The 22,204-nt window shown below is 39.0% G+C and overlaps 1 protein-coding gene across 10 annotated transcripts in view; it reads right to left on the bottom strand.

The window, feature by feature from the left end:
* Positions 1–22,204, bottom strand: part of pyd (zonula occludens-like protein polychaetoid) — a 662,689-nt gene that overhangs the window by 233,052 nt on the left and 407,433 nt on the right. For 8 of the 10 annotated variants that reach the window (XR_011393435.1, XM_070096083.1, XM_070096079.1 and 5 more), the window contains exons 2-6: positions 19,474–19,646; positions 17,729–17,916; positions 17,311–17,553; positions 16,758–16,902; positions 15,765–15,944 (exon numbers count right to left, since the gene is read on the bottom strand). Coding sequence is in view for 9 of the 10 variants with exons in the window: in XM_070096083.1 (XP_069952184.1) it covers positions 15,765–15,944; positions 16,758–16,902; positions 17,311–17,553; positions 17,729–17,916; positions 19,474–19,646 (929 nt within the window). In the remaining variant the exon portion in view is untranslated. Of the gene's footprint in view, positions 1–15,764; positions 15,945–16,372; positions 16,418–16,757; positions 16,903–17,310; positions 17,554–17,728; positions 17,917–19,473; positions 19,647–22,204 lie in introns of all 10 variants that reach the window. The other 2 variants (XM_070096077.1, XM_070096078.1) reach the window with 2 other exon arrangements.

Raw genomic sequence — 22,204 nt, 5'->3', positions numbered from 1 at the left:
TGACTTGCAGGACTTTGAACTCTGCTTGGAAAAAATTGTGGCCAATATGTGTACAAGAGAGGGATTTTGAAGGGTTTGGGGCTAACCCTCAGGAGCCTATGCCAGTTGTGGAATCTATTGTGGCACTGGGGAAGTCCATGGGGTTGGAGGTTAGTGGCGAGGATGTGGAAGAGGTGGTGGAGGACAACGATGAAGAGCTAACCACTATAGACCTGCAAGAGCTTCAGGTGCAACAGCAAGAGATCACAGCTCAGGAAGTTGCTTCAGAGGAGGAGGAAGAGAGACAGAGGAAGTTGCCTTCGTCAAAGATTAAGGAAATGTGTACAATATGGACAAAGGTGAAAGCATTTATGGAAGAATGTTATCCTGACACAGCTGTTGCAAGCCATATTGGCAACATGTACAATGTCACTCTTGTGTCCCATTTTAGGGAAATTTTAAAAGGGACGTGAGAAACAGAGCTCTCTGGACAAATATTTTGTGCGATGGGGGTCCAGTGACTCTCAAGTTGTTCCCAGTGGCATTAAAAAATCAAGAAGAGAGGAAACTCCAGAAAAGGACTTGTTACCTGTAGTCTTTATGGAAGGGGATTCCCGTTCCAAACTCTAGTACACCTTCATCCTCTCCCCTCCTCCCATTTCATCACTCATCAACAAGTCCACAATAAAGGTAAGTGTCATTTCAATATTGTTTATTGTGCATGTATCATTGTTTTCTGTGTAGGGAAATATATATTTCATGTAAAAAAAATTATTTTGTTTAATACTTTTGGGTGTCTGGAACGGATTAATTGGATTTCCATTATTTCTTATGGGGAAAATTAATTCGGCTAAAGGCTAGCTCTCTGGAACGGATTAAAGGCATTACTTGAGGGTCCACTGTATATGTAAATTTATTATCCAAATATTTCTGAACAGGTGACCCTCTTGTGGATAATGAGAGACTACAATTTGGAAGTGGCAAAAAGCTGTTTATTCAGAAAATAAGAAAGCTGAAAGCTATAGTAGAAATGTTTGGAGGTAATAAGAAAAATCTCAAAAAACCCAAAAAAACTACCAAGAAATTCAAATACTATGCCAGAAATTAATTAACAAAGGAGAGAAGATACATTTTGGAGAAAAAAATAAAAACTGGACTTATTTTTTGAAATTCATGGAATACAAAATCAACTTAGAATAAAACAGCATTTTTTTTTTTTTTTCCAACAAGTCGGCCGTCTCCCACCAAGGCAGGGTGACCCAAAAAAGAAAGAAAATCCCCAAAAAGAAAATACTTTCATCATCATTCAACACTTTAACCACACTCACACATTATCACTGTTTTTGCAGAGGTGCTCAGAATACAACAGTTTAGAAGCATATACATATAAAAATACACAACAACACAGCAACCACCCAGGGAGGTACTACCGTCCTGCCAAGTGAGTGTAAAACGAAAGCCTGTAATTGTTTTTACATGATGGTAGGATTGCTAGATAAGATAAGATAAGATTTCATTCGGATTTTTAACCCCGGAGGGTTAGCCACCCAGGATAACCCAAGAAAGTCAGTGCGTCATCGAGGACTGTCTAACTTATTTCCATTGGGGTCCTTAATCTTGTCCCCCAGGATGCGACCCACACCAGTTGACTAACACCCAGGTACCTATTTGCTGTTAGGTGAACAGGACAACAGGTGTAAGGAAACGTGTCGAAATGTTTCCACCCGCCAGGAATCAAACCCGGGCCCTCCGTGTGTGAAGCAGGAGCTTTAGCCACCAGGCCACCGGGCCACCTAGTGCTGGTGTCTTTTGTCTGTCTCATAAATATGCAAGACTACAGGTATGTCTTGCTACTTCTACTTACACTTAGCTCACACTACACATACATGTACACGTTTATTTATACACACTCATCTGAGTTTTCTTTGATTTTATCTTAATAGTTCTTGATCTTATTACTTTTCCTTTTATATCCATGGGGAAGTGGAATAAGAATCTTTCCTCCGTAAGCCATGCGTGTTGTAAAAGTCAACTAAAATGCCGGGAACAATGGGCTAGTAACCCCTTTTCCTGTAAAGATTACTAAAAAGAATAAGAAGAAGATTAAAACAGCAATATAGAAGTAAAACTGAACCCTCACATTGTGTATGATGTATGTACTGTGTACGCAGTACCATGTTATGTGGACAATGTATTATACACATAAATTTTTGTATGCCTCAAATTTGCTACCATTCATTATTTTATGCCTCAGCTCAACTGTTTGGGTGTCCTGCCAACTTGTCACACCAGGGTATACAGGCGTTTTGGGCAGATTAAAAGTAGTACACTGTAGTACAGGCCAGCCATCACTAATCTGGCAATCCGTTATTCGGTTCCATCAGTAATCCGGCACTAATTTTGGCTAGCATAATTTCAAATTTCATCATTATACTGACTCAGAAATTGTGCAGGTGGTGGTAAATCCACAGCAGCAAGCCAGTGGAGGAGAAAGCAGTGATGAAAATAAGAAAGATGTAGCAGAAAGTCTCTATTGATAGGTTAATTAAGTGTATTCTAACCTAACCACTCTGTAATCTGGCAAACTCACTAATCCGGCACACTACAGGTCCGAATGATGCTGGATTAGTGATGACCGACCTGTATATGTACATTTTTAACTCAGGATAACCTATGACAGTTAAATAATGTGATTTATTTCCATGGTTCAAGAGGTATCACACGCTGATACCTATGCACAGTATTTTGAGGATAAAGCAGCTGGAACTGACGGGATCATGACAGAAATGTTAAAAGCAGAGGGGGATATAAAGTTGAAGTGGTTGGTATTTTTGTTCAATAAATGTATGACAGAGGGGAAGGTACCTAGGGATTGGCAGAGAGCATGTATAGTCCCTTTATATAAAGGGAAGGGGGACAAAAGAGGTTGTAAAAATTATAGAGGAATAAGTTTACTGAGTATACCAGGAAAAGTGTATGGTAGGGTTATTATTGAAAGAATTAGAGGTAAGACAGAATGTAGGATTGCAGATGAGCAAGGAGGTTTTAGAGTGGGTAGGGGATGGGTTTACCTGGAGTTTACCTGGAGAGAGTTCCGGGGGTCAACGCCCCCGCGGCCCGGTCTGTGACCAGGCCTCCTTAGGTCAGTGTCCCAGGATGCGACCCACACCAGTCGACTAACACCCAAGTACCCATTTTACTGATGGGGAACATAGACAACAGGTGGAAAGAAACACGTCCAATGTTTCTACTCTGGCTGGGAATCGAACCCAGGCCCTCACCGTGTGAAGCGAGAGCGTTAACCACCAGGCCACCACGAGCCCCGGAGAGGTAGATCAAGTGCTTACATTGAAGCATATATGTGAACAGTATTTAGATAAAGGTAGGGAAATTTTTATTGCATTTATGGATTTAGAAAAGGCATATGAGAGATTGGATAGGGGAGCAATGTGGCAGATGTTACAAGCACAGTGGACCCTTGCCTTACGAACGCATCGCGTTACGTTAAATCCGCCATACGAAGCATTTGAACGCAAAAATTTTGCCTCGTCTCACGATAAAAAACTCGCCTTACATGATTCGTCTGGGATGCGTCCCACGTGTGGCCTCAGCGCCAGTGTTTACAAGCCAGCCAGTGCGGTAGCATCTATGCATACATTCGGTACATTTCACATTATCCCAGTGTTTTTAGTGCTTGTAACTGCAAATTAAGTCACCATGGACCCCAAGAAAGCTTCTAGTGCCATCCCTGTGGTAAAAAGGGCGAGAATTAGTATGGAACTGAAAAAAGAGATTAAGGAAATATGTGCAAAGTGGATTGAACTTCAAACCTTTATGGATGAAAATCACCGACACAGCTACTGCAAGCCGTGTTGGCAACCTGTACAATGACAATGTTATGGCCCATTTTAGGAAAGTCTTAAAGGAACGGGAGGTACAGACCTCTATGGACAGATTTGTTGTGCGACAGAGGTCCAGTGACTTTCAAGCTGGTCCTAGTGGCATTAAAAGAAGAGAAGTAACCCCAGAAAAGTACTTGCTAGAACTGATGAAGGAAAAAAAGGCTCCTTTCTAAGAAGGGAATGTATGAAAGTACAGTAGTACCAACACTCCCCCAGCAAGAAGGCGGTCCCTCCAACCTTTTCAAGGATGACTCCTACCCCGCCTTCCTTTCCCTACAGATTTATACACTCTCCATGTCATTCTACTTTGATCCATTCTCTCTAAATGACCAAATCACCTCAACAACCCCTCTTCAGCCCTCTAACTAATACTTTTGTGGGCAAGGGGCTTGGACTTCCAGCAAGCGTGCATGAGCTTGTTAGATAGGAGTGAATGGAGACGAATGGTAATTGGGACCTGACGAGCTGTAGGAGTGTGAGCAGGGTAATATTTAGTGAAGGGATTCAGGGAAACCGGTTATTTTTATGTAGTCAGACTTGAGTCCAGGAAATGGGAAGTACAATGCCTGCACTTTAAAGGAGGGGTTTGGGATATTGGCAGTTTGGAGGGATATGTTGTGTATCTTTATACCTATATGCTTCTAAGCTGTTGTATTCTGAGCACCTCTGCAAAAACAGTGATTATGTGTGAGTGAGGTGAAAGTGTTGAATGATGAAAGTATTTTCTTTTTTGGGATTTTCTTTCTTTTTTGGGTCACCCTGCCTCAGTGGGAGATGGCCGACTTGTTGAAAAAAAAAAAAATTCTACAGTACAATAAAACACAGGAGACCCCAAGAAATTCAGACAATGTGACTTCTTTCCAAATGACTTATTTTAAATGTGACTTATTGACATGAATGAGTTGTAATATAAGATTTTCAAGCACATAGTGTTAGAAGACAAAAGCAATCAAAAGAAATAAGGGAAAATAATTGCTGGTATTTGTACCAACTGATATTGTATAATCCATGTTATGGGTTTGTTGTGCTAAGCACTGTCCGAAAGTTTCAAGTACTAAAACAAATGAAACACACATAATATCATAAGAAACTAGTGGCAGACATTGAAAAAAAAAAAAACTCTTAATTTGCCTTAGGAATAATACAACACATGTACTACTTGGCTGCATCATGGCAATGTTGCCAAAACCACATAATTTTTTGCCAAATTCAACATGCCATAAAATGGTAGGATATTATGAAAATTCATTTTTCTTTGTCTTATTCTTCTTGAAAAGCATAGTCTTTTTCTCCATAAGAAACAAGATTTTTTTTTTAATTTTTCAAAATGTTGCCTTGCACACAGCACTTTTAATTTCCAGGTATACCAATTAAAGAGTTAATAACAAAATTGTAGAATCATTAGATGATGTGTGTGAAGTTTCTAAATGGAAAATTTAAAATGTATTTAGAGAATAACTAGACTTAACATGCAATGACCAACAAAGATGGCATGCACTGAAATACCTAACATAAACAGAAAAATAATTAAACAATGGAAGAAATTAATAGCGAAGAGTAGAAACCCCTAAGCAAATAAACAATTTGGTCTCAGAATCAAAATTTTGGTCACGAGACTTTAAAGTTTTTAGTACACCTTGCAAAAACCATACAAGAAATTGATGGACCAACTTTGAAAGTTACATTGAAAGGCTAATTTGGAAACAAAGAGAAAGATATAGATGGTAAACTCTTACCATGAATGAGACACTTTCTTTACATTAATGGCATAAAATACCAAGTTGATGAATAAGGCACATGTGCAACACATAGGTAGAATCTTTATCATGAATTAATTTTGCCAACCAGTGACTTTTTCAATTCAATATTGTAGTGAACTGGAAAAGCCACTGGTAAGCAAAGTTTCTCCATAAAAAAGATATCCAGGTGTTGCACATGAGGCACTTTCAGTTCAAAAAGGAATATGTAAACTGTTAAGAGGGAGGCTTTCATCTTAGAATCAGACTACAGTACAAATGTTTAACTGGGTTTTACAGAGAACACTGATAGCCCTGAAAATACTTTATGTGACATTTAATATTTTAAAGAGTAAAAATCAACAGCAAATAATAGTTTGGAGATGTGAGATTTAGGTATTTTAAACAGTAAAAATTAACAGTAAATAATTGTTTGTGGATGTGGAACTGTTGAACTCTAAAAGAAAACTTATACAAACTGAGTAAATGTGATGATGGAATTTAATGTACAAAAAGTGTCATGAAATGGATATGTGTTTAAGTGAAAAAGTTACAAAATCAGAAAGAAAAAACTGAAAACTGTTGATATGCTTTTTCTGAAGACTGGAGGTAAAGAGGAGATATGAAAGTTAATTTATTTTTTCAACAAACCGGCCGTATCCCACCAAGGCAGGGTGGCCCAAAAAGAAAAACGAAAGTTTCTCTTTTTAAATTTAGTAATTTATACGGGAGAAGGGGTTACTAGCCCCTTGCTCCCGGCATTTTAGTCGCCTCTTACAACACGCATGGCTTAAGGAGGAAGAATTCTGTTCCACTTCCCCATGGAGATAAGAGGAAATAAACAAGAACAAGAACTAGAAAGAAAATAGAAGAAAACCCAGAGGGGTGTGTGTGTGTGTATATATACATATATATGCTTGTACATGTATGTGTAGTGTGACCTAAGTGTAAGTAGAAGTAGCAAGATGTACCTGAAATCTTGCATGTTTATGAGACAGAAAAAAGGACACCAGCAATCCTACCATCATGTAAAACAATTACAGGCTTTCATTTTACACTCACTTGGCAGGACGGTAGTACCTCCCTGGGCGGTTGCTGTCTACCAACCTACTACCTAGATGAAAGTTAAATATAAATTAATAAAAAGAATGACAAAACAGACAGGGAAAATTTCCTACACAATTTCAGTAAGAAGTAAGATGACATGAGAGTGAGAGACTATAATTTCAAATTGCAAAGAAGCAGTACAAGAATGATAGAAAGAACTTGTTTACAAATAAAGAAGAAGTCAGCTGAAATAGGTTTCATGAGGAACTGTGCACTACAACTACCAGGTAACAGATACTTAAAGAATAAATAAATAAATAAATAAATAAATATATACAGTGGACCCCCGCATAACGATTACCTCCGAATGTGACCAATTATGTAAGTGTATTTATGTAAGTGTGTTTGTATGTGTATGTTTGGGGGTCTGAAATGGACTAATCTACTTCACAATATTTCTTATGGGAACAAATTCGGTCAGTACTGGCACCTGAACATACTTCTGGAGTGAAAAAATATCATTAACCGGGGGTCCTATGATATATATATATATATAATATATATATATATATATATACAGTGGACCCCCGCTTAACGATCACCTCCAAATGCGACCAATTATGTAAGTGTATTTATGTAAGTGCGTTTGTACGTGTATGTTTGGGGGTCTGAAATGGACTAATCTACTTCACAATATTCCTTATGGGAAAAAATTCGGTCAGTACTGGCACCTGAACATACTACTGGAATGAAAAAAGTTCGTTAACCGGGGGTCCACTGTATATATATATATATATATATATATATATATATATATATATATATCTATATATATATATCTATATATATATATCTATATATATCTATATATATATATATATAATATATATATATATATATATATTTTTTTTTTTTTTCAACAAGTCGGCCGCCTCCCACCGAGGCAGGGTGACCCAAAAAAGAAAGAAAATCCCCAAAAAGAAAATACTTTCATCATCATTCAACACTTTCACCACACTCACACATTATCACTGTTTTTGCAGAGGTGCTCAGAATACAACAGTCTAGAAGCATACACATATAAAGATACACAACATATCCCTCCAAACTGCCAATATCCCAAACTCCTCCTTTAAAGTGCAGGCATTGTACTTCCCATTTCCAGGACTCAAGTCCGACTATATGAAAATAACCGGTTTCCCTGAATCCCTTCACTAAATATTACCCTGCTCACATTCCAACAGATCGTTAGGTCCCAAGTACCATTCGTCTCCATTCACTCCTATCTAACACGCTCACGCACGCTTGCTGGAAGTCCAAGCCCCTCGCCCACAAAACCTCCTTTACCCCCTCTCTCCAACCCTTTCGAGGACGACCCCTACCCCGCCTTCCTTCCCCTATAGATTTATATGCTTTCCATGTCATTCTACTTTGATCCATTCTCTCTAAATGACCAAACCACCTCAACAACCCCTCTTCTGCCCTCTGACTAATACTTTTATTAACTCCACACCTTCTCCTAATTTCCACACTCCGAATTTTCTGCATAATATTTACACCACACATTGCCCTTAAACAGGACATCTCCACTGCCTCCAACCGTCTCCTCGCTGATGCATTTACCACCCAAGCTTCGCACCCATATAAAAGTGTTGGTACTACTATACTTTCATACATTCCCTTCTTTGCCTCCATAGATAACGTTTTTTGACTCCACATATACCTCAACGCACCACTCACCTTTTTTCCCTCATCAATTCTATGATTAACCTCATCCTTCATAAATCCATCCGCTGACACGTCAACTCCCAAGTATCTGAAAACATTCACTTCTTCCATACTCCTCCTCCCCAATTTGATATCCAATTTTTCTTTATCTAAATCATTTGACACCCTCATCACCTTACTCTTCTCTATGTTCACTTTCAGCTTTCTACCTTTACACACATTCCCAAACTCATCCACTAACCTTTGCAATTTTTCTTTAGAATCTCCCATAAGCACAGTATCATCAGCAAAAAGTAACTGTGTCAATTCCCATTTTGAATTTGATTCCCCAAAATTTAATCCCACCCCTCTCCCGAAAACCCTAGCATTTACTTCCTTTACAACCCCATCTATAAATATATTAAACAACCATGGTGACATTACACATCCCTGTCTAAGACCTACTTTTACCGGGAAATAGTCTCCCTCTCTTCTACACACCCTAACCTGAGCCTCACTATCCTCATAAAAACTCTTTACAACATTTAATAACTTACCACCTATTCCATATACTTGCAACATCTGCCACATTGCTCCTCTATCCACTCTATCATATGCCTTTTCTAAATCCATAAATGCAATAAAAACTTCCCTACCTTTATCTAAATACTGTTCACATATATGCTTCAATGTAAACACTTGATCTACACATCCCCTACCCACTCTGAAACCTCCTTGCTCATCCGCAATCCTACATTCTGTCTTACCTCTAATTCTTTCAATTATAACCCTACCGTACACTTTTCCTGGTATACTCAGTAAGCTTATTCCTCTATAATTTTTACAGTCTCTTTTGTCCCCTTTCCCTTTATATAAAGGGACTATACATGCTCTCCTCCAATCCCTAGGTACCTTCCCCTCTTTCATACATTTATTGAACAAAAGTACCAACCACTCCAACACTATATCCCCCCCTGCTTTTAACATTTCTGTCATGATCCCATCAGTTCCAGCTGCTTTACCCCCTTTCATTTTACGTAATGCCTCACGTACCTCCCCCACACTTACATTCTGCTCTTCTTCACTCCTAAAAGATGGTATACCTCCCTGACCAGTGCATGAAATTACTGCCTCTGTTTCTTCCTTAACATTTAAAAGTTCCTCAAAATATTCTCGCCATCTACCTAATACCTCCATCTCCCCATCTACTAACTCCCCTACTCTGTTTTTAACTGACAAATCCATATTTTCCCTTGGCTTTCTTAACTTGTTTAACTCATTCCAAAATTTTTTCTTATTTTCATTAAAATTTCTTGACAGTGCCTCTCCCACTCTATCATCTGCTCTCCTTTTGCACTCTCTCACCACTCTCTTTACCTTTCTTTTACTCTCCATATACTCTGCTCTTCTTATAACACTTCTGCTTTGTAAAAACCTCTCATAAGCTACCTTTTTCTCTTTTATCACACCCTTTATTTCATCATTCCACCAATCACTCTTCTTTCCTCCTGCCCCCACCCTCCTATAACCACAAACTTCTGCCCCACATTCTAATACTGCATTTTTAAAACTATTCCAACCCTCTTCAACCCCCCCATTACTCATCTTTGCACTATCCCACCTTTCTGCCAATAGTCGCTTATATCTCACCCGAACTTCCTCCTCCCTTAGTTTATACACTTTCACCTCCCTCTTACTTGTTGTTGCCACCTTCCTCTTTTCCCATCTACCTCTTACTCTAACTGTAGCTACAACTAAATAATGATCCGATATATCAGTTGCCCCTCTATAAACATGTACATCCTGGAGCCTACCCATCAACCTTTTATCCACCAATACATAATCTAATAAACTACTGTCATTACGTGCTACATCATACCTTGTATATTTATTTATCCTCTTTTTCATAAAATATGTATTACTTATTACCAAATTTCTTTCTACACATAGCTCAATTAAAGGCTCCCCATTTACATTTACCCCTGGCACCCCAAATTTACCTACTACTCCCTCCATAACATTTTTACCCACTTCAGCATTGAAATCCCCAACCACCATTACTCTCACACTTGATTCAAAACTCCTCACGCATTCACTCAACATTTCCCAAAATCTCTCTCTCTCCTCTACACTTCTCTCTTCTCCAGGTGCATACACGCTTATTATAACCCACTTTTCACATCCAATCTTTATTTTACTCCACATAATCAAATTCAAAATGGGAATTGACACAGTTACTTTTTGCTGATGATACTGTGCTTATGGGAGATTCTAAAGAAAAATTGCAAAGGTTAGTGGATGAGTTTGGGAATGTGTGTAAAGGTAGAAAGTTGAAAGTGAACACAGAAAAGAGTAAGGTGATGAGGGTGTCAAATGATTTAGATAAAGAAAAATTGGATATCAAATTGGGGAGGAGGAGTATGGAAGAAGTGAATGTTTTCAGATACTTGGGAGTTGACGTGTCGGCGGATGGATTTATGAAGGATGAGGTTAATCATAGAATTGATGAGGGAAAAAAGGTGAGAGGTGCGTTGAGGTATATGTGGAGTCAAAAAACGTTATCTATGGAGGCAAAGAAGGGAATGTATGAAAGTATAGTAGTACCAACACTCTTATATGGGTGTGAAGCTTGGGTGGTAAATGCATCAGCGAGGAGACGGTTGGAGGCAGTGGAGATGTCCTGTTTAAGGGCAATGTGTGGTGTAAATATTATGCAGAAAATTCGGAGTGTGGAAATTAGGAGAAGGTGTGGAGTTAATAAAAGTATTAGTCAGAGGGCAGAAGAGGGGTTGTTGAGGTGGTTTGGTCATTTAGAGAGAATGGATCAAAGTAGAATGACATGGAAAGCATATAAATCTATAGGGGAAGGAAGGCGGGGTAGGGGTCGTCCTCGAAAGGGTTAGAGAGAGGGGGTAAAGGAGGTTTTGTGGGTAAGGGGCTTGGACTTCCAGCAAGCGTGCGTGAGCGTGTTAGATAGGAGTGAATGGAGACGAATGGTACTTGGGACCTGACGATCTGTTGGAGTGTGAGCAGGGTAATATTTAGTGAAGGGATTCAGGGAAACCGGTTATTTTCATATAGTCGGACTTGAGTCCTGGAAATGGGAAGTACAATGCCTGCACTTTAAAGGAGGGGTTTGGGATATTGGCAGTTTGGAGGGATATGTTGTGTATCTTTATATGTGTATGCTTCTAGACTGTTGTATTTTGAGCACCTCTGCAAAAACAGTGATAATGTGCAAGTGTGGTGAAAGTGTTGAATGATGATGAAAGTATTTTCTTTTTGGGGATTTTCTTTCTTTTTTGGGTCACCCTGCCTCGGTGGGAGATGACCAACTTTTTGAAAAAAAAAAAAAAAATATACAGTGGACCCCTTGTTAACGATATTTTTTCATTCCAGAAGTATGTCCAGGTGCCAGTAGTGACTGAATTTGTTCCCATAAGGAATATTGTGAAGTAGATTAGTCCATTTCAGACCCCCAAACATACACGTACAATCGCACTTACATAAATACACTTACATACATACACTTACATAATTGGTCGCATTGGGAGGTGATCGTTATGCGGGGGTCCACTGTTTGTATGTATGTATGTATGTATGTATGTATGTATGTATATATATATATATATATATATATATATATATATATATATATATATATATATATATATATATATATATATATATATATATATATATAGGGATATGTTGTGTATCTTTATATGTGTATGCTTCTAGACTGTTGTATTCTGAGCACCTCTGCAAAAACAGTGATAATGTGCGAGTGTGGTGAAAGTGTTGAATGATGATGAAAGTATTTTCTTTTTGGAGACGGCCGACTTGTTGAAAAAAAAAAAAAAAACAATGTATATATATAATATATATATATATGTATATATATATATATATATATATATATATATATATATATATATATATATATATATATATATATATATATATATATATATATATATATATAAAGGAGAGAGAGAGATTTTGGGAGATGTTAAGTGAATGTATAGGAGCCTTTGAACCAAGTGAGAGAGTAATTGTGGTAGGGGACCTGAATGCTAAAGTAGGAGAAACTTTTAGAGAGGGTGTGGTAGGTAAGTTTGGGGTGCAAGGTGTAAATGATAATGGGAGCCCTTTGATTGAACTTTGTATAGAAAGGGGTTTAGTTATAGGTAATACATATTTTAAGAAAAAGAGGATAAATAAGTATACAAGATATGATGTAGGGCGAAATGACAGTAGTTTGTTGGATTATGTATTGGTAGATAAAAGACTGTTGAGTAGACTTCAGGATGTACATGTTTATAGAGGGGCCACAGATATATCAGATCACTTTCTAGTTGTAGCTACACTGAGAGTAAAAGGTAGATGGGATACAAGGAGAATAGAAGTATCAGGGAAGAGAGAGGTGAAGGTTTATAAACTAAAAGAGGAGGCAGTTAGGGTAAGATATAAACAGCTATTGGAGGATAGATGGGCTAATGAGAGCATAGGCAATGGGGTCGAAGAGGTATGGGGTAGGTTTAAAAATGTAGTGTTAGAGTGTTCAGCAGAAGTTTGTGGTTACAAGAAAGTGGGTGCGGGAGGGAAGAGGAGCGATTGGTGGAATGATGATGTAAAGATAGTAGTAAGGGAGAAAAGGTTAGCATATGAGAAGTTTTTACAAAGTAGAAGTGATGCAAGGAGGGAAGAGTACATGGAGAAAAAGAGAGAGGTTAAGAGAGTGGTGAAGCAATGTAAAAAGAGAGCAAATGAGAGAGTGGGTGAGATGTTATCAACAAATTTTGTTGAAAATAAGAAAAAGTTTTGGAGTGAGATTAACAAGTTAAGAAAGCCTAGAGAACAAATGGATTTGTCAGTTAAAAATAGGAGAGGAGAGTTATTAAATGGCGAGTTAGAGGTATTGGGAAGATGGAAGGAATATTTTGAGGAATTGTTAAATGTTGATGAAGATAGGGAAGCTGTGATTTCGTGTATAGGGCAAGGAGGAATAACATCGTGTAGGAGTGAGGAAGAGCCAGTTGTGAGTGTGGGGGAAGTTCGTGAGGCAGTAGGTAAAATGAAAGGGGGTAAGGCAGCCGGGATTGATGGGATAAAGATAGAAATGTTAAAAGCAGGTGGGGATATAGTTTTGGAGTGGTTGGTGCAATTATTTAATAAATGTATGGAAGAGGGTAAGGTACCTAGGGATTGGCAGAGAGCATGCATAGTTCCTTTGTATAAAGGCAAAGGGGATAAAAGAGAGTGCAAAAATTATAGGGGGATAAGTCTGTTGAGTATACCTGGTAAAGTGTATGGTAGAGTTATTATTGAAAGAATTAAGAGTAAGATGGAGAATAGGATAGCAGATGAACAAGGAGGCTTTAGGAAAGGTAGGGGGTGTGTGGACCAGGTGTTTACAGTGAAACATATAAGTGAACAGTATTTAGATAAGGCTAAAGAGGTCTTTGTGGCATTTATGGATTTGGAAAAGGCGTATGACAGGGTGGATAGGGGGGCAATGTGGCAGATGTTGCAGGTGTATGGTGTAGGAGGTAGGTTAGTGAAAGCAGTGAAGAGTTTTTACGAGGATAGTGAGGCTCAAGTTAGAGTATGTAGGAAAGAGGGAAATTTTTTCCCAGTAAAAGTAGGCCTTAGACAAGGATGTGTGATGTCACCGTGGTTGTTTAATATATTTATAGATGGGGTTGTAAGAGAAGTAAATGCGAGGGTCTTGGCAAGAGGCGTGGAGTTAAAAGATAAAGAATCACACACAAAGTGGGAGTTGTCACAGCTGCTCTTTGCTGATGACACTGTGCTCTTGGGAGATTCTGAAGAGAAGTTGCAGAGATTGGTGGATGAATTTGGTAGGGTGTGCAAAAGAAGAAAATTAAAGGTGAATACAGGAAAGAGTAAGGTTATGAGGATAACAAAAAGATTAGGTGATGAAAGATTGAATATCAGATTGGAGGGAGAGAGTATGGAGGAGGTGAACGTATTCAGATATTTGGGAGTGGACGTGTCAGCGGATGGGTCTATGAAAGATGAGGTGAATCATAGAATTGATGAGGGGAAAAGAGTGAGTGGTGCACTTAGGAGTCTGTGGAGACAAAGAACTTTGTCCTTGGAGGCAAAGAGGGGAATGTATGAGAGTATAGTTTTACCAACGCTCTTATATGGGTGTGAAGCATGGGTGATGAATGTTGCAGCGAGGAGAAGGCTGGAGGCAGTGGAGATGTCATGTCTGAGGGCAATGTGTGATGTGAATATAATGCAGAGAATTCGTAGTTTGGAAGTTAGGAGGAGGTGCGGGATTACCAAAACTGTTGTCCAGAGGGCTGAGGAAGGGTTGTTGAGGTGGTTCGGACATGTAGAGAGAATGGAGCGAAACAGAATGACTTCAAGAGTGTATCAGTCTGTAGTGGAAGGAAGGCAGGGTAGGGGTCGGCCTAGGAAAGGTTGGAGAGAGGGGGTAAAGGAGGTTTTGTGTGCGAGGGGCTTGGACTTCCAGCAGGCATGCATGAGCGTGTTTGATAGGAGTGAATGGAGACAAATGGTTTTTAATACTTGACGTGCTGTTGGAGTGTGAGCAAAGTAACATTTATGAAGGGATTCAGGGAAACCGGCAGGCCGGACTTGAGTCCTGGAGATGGGAAGTACAGTGCCTGCACTCTGAAGGAGGGGTGTTAATGTTGCAGTTTAAAAACTGTAGTGTAAAGCACCCTTCTGGCAAGACAGTGGTGGAGTGAATGATGGTGAAAGTTTTTCTTTTTCGGGCCACCCTGCCTTGGTGAGAATCGGCCAGTGTGATAATAAAAAAAAATATATATATATATATAACCGTCATATATATATGACAAATTGTTTATGGAAGACACGACACCATGAGCAAACCTCTACCTGTAACTACAAATTGGTAATTAAACACACACAGCTACAAAAAGCAATATACTGTATGTTCTTGGCTTAGTTTTGTTAATGTAAGGTGCAGGTATGGGTTGGGAGGGGGTAAAAAAAAAAAAAAAGGCCACATAAACTGAGGGACAAGCTTTTGGAAACTGACAAGTGACAAGTTTGTTCATATTTTCATAACGTAGCCAAATGAGGTTGCTAATAGTTAGTTTGTGGTTGGTTGTTGGCTTATGACACGAATTTGGGATGCAGAACTCCTCATCTCAGAAGGTCAGCCCATCTTCTGCTATGGTTCACATCACTCTGTGGGCATGGAGGAAGCTAATGAAGATAAGAGTACCCAATAGAAGCATATTTTATTATGGCATTATAGTGAAGAAAGAGTACAGTACAAGAAAAAAAATAGCACCAAGTTCAGAAATATGTCAGCCAACCACAAGAGAAATGGCAGGAGAGGAAGTGACCAAATGGGCATAAAACCTACACCGGGGGGCTGGGGCCCTTTGATGGTGAGTTTTGGCCTTCCTTAGGTGCATGGCGGGTGTAGTAATCCTCGGGACGGGGAAGGGGAGGGCGTGGGGGAGGAGCATCATCCTGGGGGGAACCCTGGTCATCTAGACCATAGGGAGCTTCCCCAGATGACATGCCCACCCCAGGGTTATACCTGAACACAACAGCAGCAGTGGGTTATGGCAGTGCTCGGGGATGTTGTCAGACCATGCTCTCTCCCAAACCCTCATAGTAGGGGTAAACCTTTTTACCATATTCAGCTTATATTTTTTGTTTAATTATGCACTGATAATAAACAACAGAGCAATATATGAAACTCTATTCCTGAAATTATGATCTAAATGAACTGTAGCTTTATTTAGGCCTGATTTGATAAGATACCTCATTAATCCAAAATGTTAGATAAAGTACCAAGACCATCAATCCTTATTAAATCACTTAAGTGCAACTAAAAAAAAACAAAAAATAACAATTTGAGGGGATTAAGGAGGTTTTATTTAAAAGCAATTGCTAAAGAGGGTTGGAGAAAGGCACAGACTTTTATGAGTGCATTATCAAGCTTTGAACAAAACTGTGCCAAACCTGGTGAAGCAGAGTACTTTGCTAACCCATGGTTGTGTGATTAGACTAGGGTACAAAAAGGAGAGCAGCATTATTTAGAACCTACATATAGAGAAGCAAAAGTTGTTATTAAATGGTACTAAGTGAAAATATACACATGTGACCAATATTATTTTCAATGCAGTAAATGAACCTTACAATTAACTTTTAGTGATCATCTTAGAAATAAAACACTCAAACTGTAACTAGTCAGCTTCCAAATTATGAACTAATTATAGTGAGAGTCACTCGTTAATAAAACCAAGCATTATCTAAATGCATATTTGTAAAGATTATAATATTAAGGATTTTCAGTGATACGTAATAAATGAATAACGTCGGTTAAGAGTCTTAGAGGATAACTTACCCAGACCTCATGAGGTTGTTCTTAGCATCAGGAGTGTCTGGTCCATAAAGCCCCCGCTGGAGCTCTGAACGAGTGGGGGGCTGGACGTACAGATTTTGGGTGGAGTAGTTAGGTCGGGTGTCACTATATTCTGGATTACGAACATCTGTAACATGCACAGTTGTAAAGACCAGACATTCCTCTTCAATCTCATAAAAAGTCTGATATGCCATATAATTTGTTGAAAAAATGCATGCACACACACACACACACACATGCCTTTTTAGGGTGATAAATATCCTACTTATTCGACAATTACTGTATTTGTTAAAACATCCATTAGAAGGCTGAGAAAAACTGAACAATTTTGTCACATATACTAGAGAAAAAATTATGTATTTAGTCATTACAAAATACCATCCTATTCTTTTGACAAGGATATAATGTAAATGAAATAAATCATGGAACTAGCAAAGCTTGAACCCATGGCAAGCGAGTCCTAAAACTCACAGGCCAGTGTGTACTTGTGGTACATGTCATAATTAAGCAGTACAGAAAAATAAATATAGCATACCCTTCACAGTGAGATCTGGAGGTGCAAGAACTGAGGGCGGTGGGTCTCTCCGTACTACCAGACTTAATCTTTCCTTCGTACTATCTAACAATTTTTTGGCCTCTTTCAAGGTAAGATTGTCAGTAGAGTTTGAGTTGATACGTAACAAGATATCACCTTCTTTTAAGCTGCCTTCCTTTTCTACTGAAGCTTTATTGGTAATCTCTTTCACATATATACGACAACCCAAGACTACGCCAAAATCTGGTGAATAAGAAAATGGTACTGGTTATGTACATTATAAAACTATATTACACTGCAAAATGTGGAGTACTGATTAAACATTTTTAATACATTAGTGATTAATCTGAAATCTGTGATACTTAAAACATGATAATATACAGTACTGTATTCACATTCTCTAACATTCACGTCTTACCATCTTTTTTCTTATTTTTTGTAAGGGTAACTTTAATAGTCTGAGCTTCTGGCGCTGCAGGAAGGACGATTCTTCGTTTAACTACCAGTTGAACAGCAGCTCCTGAATCCCGAAGCACCTGAACAGCTCTCGCATAATCAACATTTTCTAAGCTGATGCCATTAGCAGAAATCAGTCGATCGTTAATTCTGAAGGAAAGAAAATAAACTTGACTCATTTACACAATTCACATTATACAATGCTGAAAAACAAGCACAAGGACTGTGCAGCATATATAGGTGTACAGCCCACAATGATATGAAGCAGTAGTATAGTATTTAACTTTTTTTAGGCACCGTTACCCCTTGAGGTAGCTGACAAAACTATAACCTCTAGTATTTCCCTTTAAAACAAATACAGTACATAAATAATAATAATACATACTTAACAAAATGTACACGACTGTTACAAAATCAGATGACATTAATTTAATACATTTTGAAAGGCCACTGGTTATGCAGAGGATTTTGGGAAGATTAGAACTTAATTACTTGACATTATACACTTGTATACTTGAAGTTGAAGCTGGATAAATTGATTTTGGATTTAAAGGACAAGGTCTGTTAAATCATAATTATCTGTTATCAAGATAGCACATGTACAACAGTCAAAATGTTCCACCTGCTCAACAGGTTTCTTCAGCTGAATACAGAGGTAATAACAGTAATATAATGGAGACAGAAACAATGGAACAGTAAATACAAGGTGATCAGTCCCTCAGCATTGAAGATGTAATTTTGAGGTAGTCAGTCCCTCAATTTTGAAGCCGAACAATTATCAAGACTAAGAGACTGGCTACCTCAAAATTACCTTCTGAAGGCTGAGGAACTGATCGCCTTGTATTAATGTCTCAATTGCTTCTGCTGTCTCATTATAGTACAGTGGAACCTCAAATATTGAACTGCTCCCAACTCAACCAATTATGCAAGTGTATTTTTGTATGTGCTTTTATATGTGTATTTTTGAGGGTCTGAAACGAACTAATCTAATTTACATTATTCCTGATGGGAATAAATTCATTCGGTAATGGCACTCGAACAGCCATCCGGAACGAAGAAAGTTCAATATTTGAGGTTCCACTGTACAGTGGACCCCCGAATAACGATCAGCTCCCAACTCGACCAATTATGTAAGTTTATTTTTGTAAGTGCTTTTGTAGGTGTATTTTTAGGGGTTTGAAATGGACTAATCTAATTCACAATATTTCTTATGGGAACAAATTCGGTCTATAACGGCACCCAAACAGACTTCTGGATTGAATTAATATCGTTATGCTGGGGTCCACTGTATTTCAATTATGTCAATTTAACTGAAGCAGCCTGTTGAGAAGGTGCAACATTTTGACAAGATACCCAACAGTTGCACATGTCTTCCATTACTATATTCTATCTATCGTTGCTATATTTGATGAGTTTCGAGACTTTCCTACTCCCGGAGCCAGGTCATGGCCAGGCTCATCCATTATCACTGCAGTCTGCTGGGTAAATTATTTTCAAATTACTAAATGGATCCAGAATTGTCAAGTATTGTTACAGTCAAGGAAAGGTGATCTCCTTTGGCTTTAATAGACAAATGACTTTAACATACACCCCTTCTCCCTTCTGTCAGTCTTAAATGAAGAGTTTGCTGTACATACATGCAACATTACCAGAATATAACAAAAGTTCTACATGATACATGTACAGAGCAGCAGCAACAATACTCACTGGAGCTTGCCCTCGGCAGGTCCAGCCTTGAGGACATCAGAAATGGCAATAGAAGGGTCACCATTAGTAAAGTGTGGGTTGTCTCTGCCACCGCTGACAGCGATGCCGAAGCCATAGCCGGGTACTCGTGTCAGGGTCACATTGTGAAACTCCCACACCACACGCTCTCCGCCCTGTCAATACAAAACACAGTGTTAGTAGGCTGTAGTCACAGTTGACACACCATTTATCTCATTAAATGGATACACCAAAAAACTGGTAATGAAACTGTAAGAATCAATAAGTGAAATAAAATTACACGTTACCCATGAGGTGCCTAAAAACGAATTAAAGGGTCACCGTCTCCCCACAGCCTGGTCTCAGACTAGGCCTCCTGATGGACTCATTAACAAGGCTGTTGGTGCTAGCCATGCACAGACTAATGTAGGTATCACAGCCTGGCTAATCAGGGGATAGCTTGAGGAACCTCTCCAGTTCCCTCTTGAAGACAGGTCAGCTGGTAATTTCCTTTACGTTTGAAGGGAGGGGGTTAAAATTCTTGGATCTTTGGCTCTTGAGTTATCTCTTTGGGTATTCACTGTACCCATGTTTTTCACTGGAAATACTTTGTACTATCTGAAAAGCTTCTTGTTCTCACAGGGAGTAATGGAAGTGTACTGATTTTGGACTAATAGGTAGTAGGTTATTAAAACATTAAAATATTTAAGTAAATAGCAAGGCTCAGGTTAGGGTATGCAGAAGAGGGATTACTTCCCAGAAAATGTAGGCTTCAGGGATGTGTTATGTCACCATGATTCTTCAACATATACATAGATGGTGTTGTAAAAACAAGTGAATACTAGGGTGCTGAAGAGAGGTGTACGATTAAAAGATAATGAATTTGATACAACGTGGGAGTTGACATACTTGCTCTCTGGAGATGACACAATGCTTTTGGGAGCTTCCAAAAAGAAGCTGTAAAATTTCGTGGATATAGTTGTGAGGGTATGTAAAAGGAACTTTAAAACTGAACATAGGAAAGTGCAAGATGATGACAGTAAAAAAAAAAATAGGCAACGAAAAATTGGAGGTGGGGAGTATGGAGGAAACAAATGTGTTCAGTTATCTGGGAGTGGGTCTGTAGATGGATGAGGCGACTCATACAATGAACGAAGGGAAAAAAAAGGTGGGCTGTATATGCAGGTATCTGTGGAGACACATAACTTCATCTAAAAAAGAAAATGGAATCAACCAGTGTTTAATGGTATCAACACTAATATAGGAGTGAGGCATGCGCTTAAATACTGCAGCAAGAATGAGGCTGAAGGCAGTGGAGATGTCATATCTGAGGATGAGGTGTGGTGTGAATATTATGGGAAGAATGTGGAGCATAGAAATTAGAAGGGAGTAAGGTGGCGTGGGTTAATAAAAGTATAATAAAGATATAAAAACCTGATGTGATTTGGGCATGACAAAGAGGGTGTATAAATCAGGGGTTAAACTTAAAGGAAGGAGTAGTGGTCATCCCAGAAAGGGACGGAGGGAGGGGTAAAGGAGATTTTGAGTGCTAGGGGCTTGAGCATCCACAGGTTCGTGCGAGCATGTTAAATCAGGTGAGTATCGACAATTGGTTTTTATGGCTCTACATACTGTTGGAATGTGGGCAAGGTAACATTTATGAAGGGATTTGGGGAAACTAGTTAAATGGACCAGTCCTGGAGGTGGAAGTACGGTACCTGCACTTGAAAGGAAGGGTGGGGATGTCAGTCAGTGTAGTGGGTTACATGTATTTGAATGGTGGCGTTTCTGCACTTCTAGCAATACAGCTATTAACTGAATGATGGTGAATACATGCCCCTTAATTTGGGTGACACTACCTCGTTGGAGATGGTCAATGTTAAAAAAAATTGGACTAATCTTTCCAGAACTTTCCAGGTGTAAATTATGATGTACTGTATGTTTCTTGTCTACATTACATAGAGCACAGCTCAAGAGACTTAAGGGGTTCTCAATAATTTAGATGCCTGACTGAATATATGAGCACTGAAGGTTGTCCATACATTTTCCAGTTCTGTGACTTCGCCTGCCTTAGAAATATACCTGTGAGAACTAGTGGTACAGAGCATTATCACTGCCTTGGAATCTCATGTTTTGAAAGTATACTAGTTATCCAGCCTATCAACTTCCATGCATTTGTGATAGCAACACCGTTGTGATCCTTGAACAAGAGTCCCTTGCATTCATTCCTTTTCCATTCTGTACTCAGTTTCCGAGGGCATCACCCCCACAATCCGGTCCCAAACCAGGCCTCCTGGGCGCTAGTATGACCTATCAGGCTGTTGGTGCCAGGTGTAAAACCCAGCTAATCAAGAAATGGTTTGAGGAATTTATCATTTTTCCTCTTGACGACAGCTAGGCCAAGGCTCTTGACAACGAGCCTAGCCTAGCTCCAATAGAAAAACTTTTGAAGCTCATCAAAGGTACTCCTTTAAATGTGAAGGGTGTTAAAGTGTTTTGCTCCCCTCACACTTATTGAGTTTTCTCTTAGTGTGCCCAACAAGCACTTGCTTGGTCTTGAAATGCATGGCCAAAAACACTGCTGCTATTAGGTAGGACTCAAAGGCCCACGTAGCCATCACACCCTGGCTAATCTGACACTTGCAGCAGGCACTGCATCTAGTTTCTCCTTTAAAAGTTCTATTACGTCCGGATATTACAAGGATAAAAACACAACTAGTAACTTTTGAATGAT

Source organism: Cherax quadricarinatus, chromosome 52 (genome assembly GCF_038502225.1).
Source record: "Cherax quadricarinatus isolate ZL_2023a chromosome 52, ASM3850222v1, whole genome shotgun sequence".
NCBI classification, from domain to species: Eukaryota; Metazoa; Arthropoda; class Malacostraca; order Decapoda; family Parastacidae; genus Cherax; species Cherax quadricarinatus.
The sequence above is the reverse complement of the archived record's forward strand: the minus strand, read 5'-3'. Positions and strand labels throughout refer to the sequence as shown.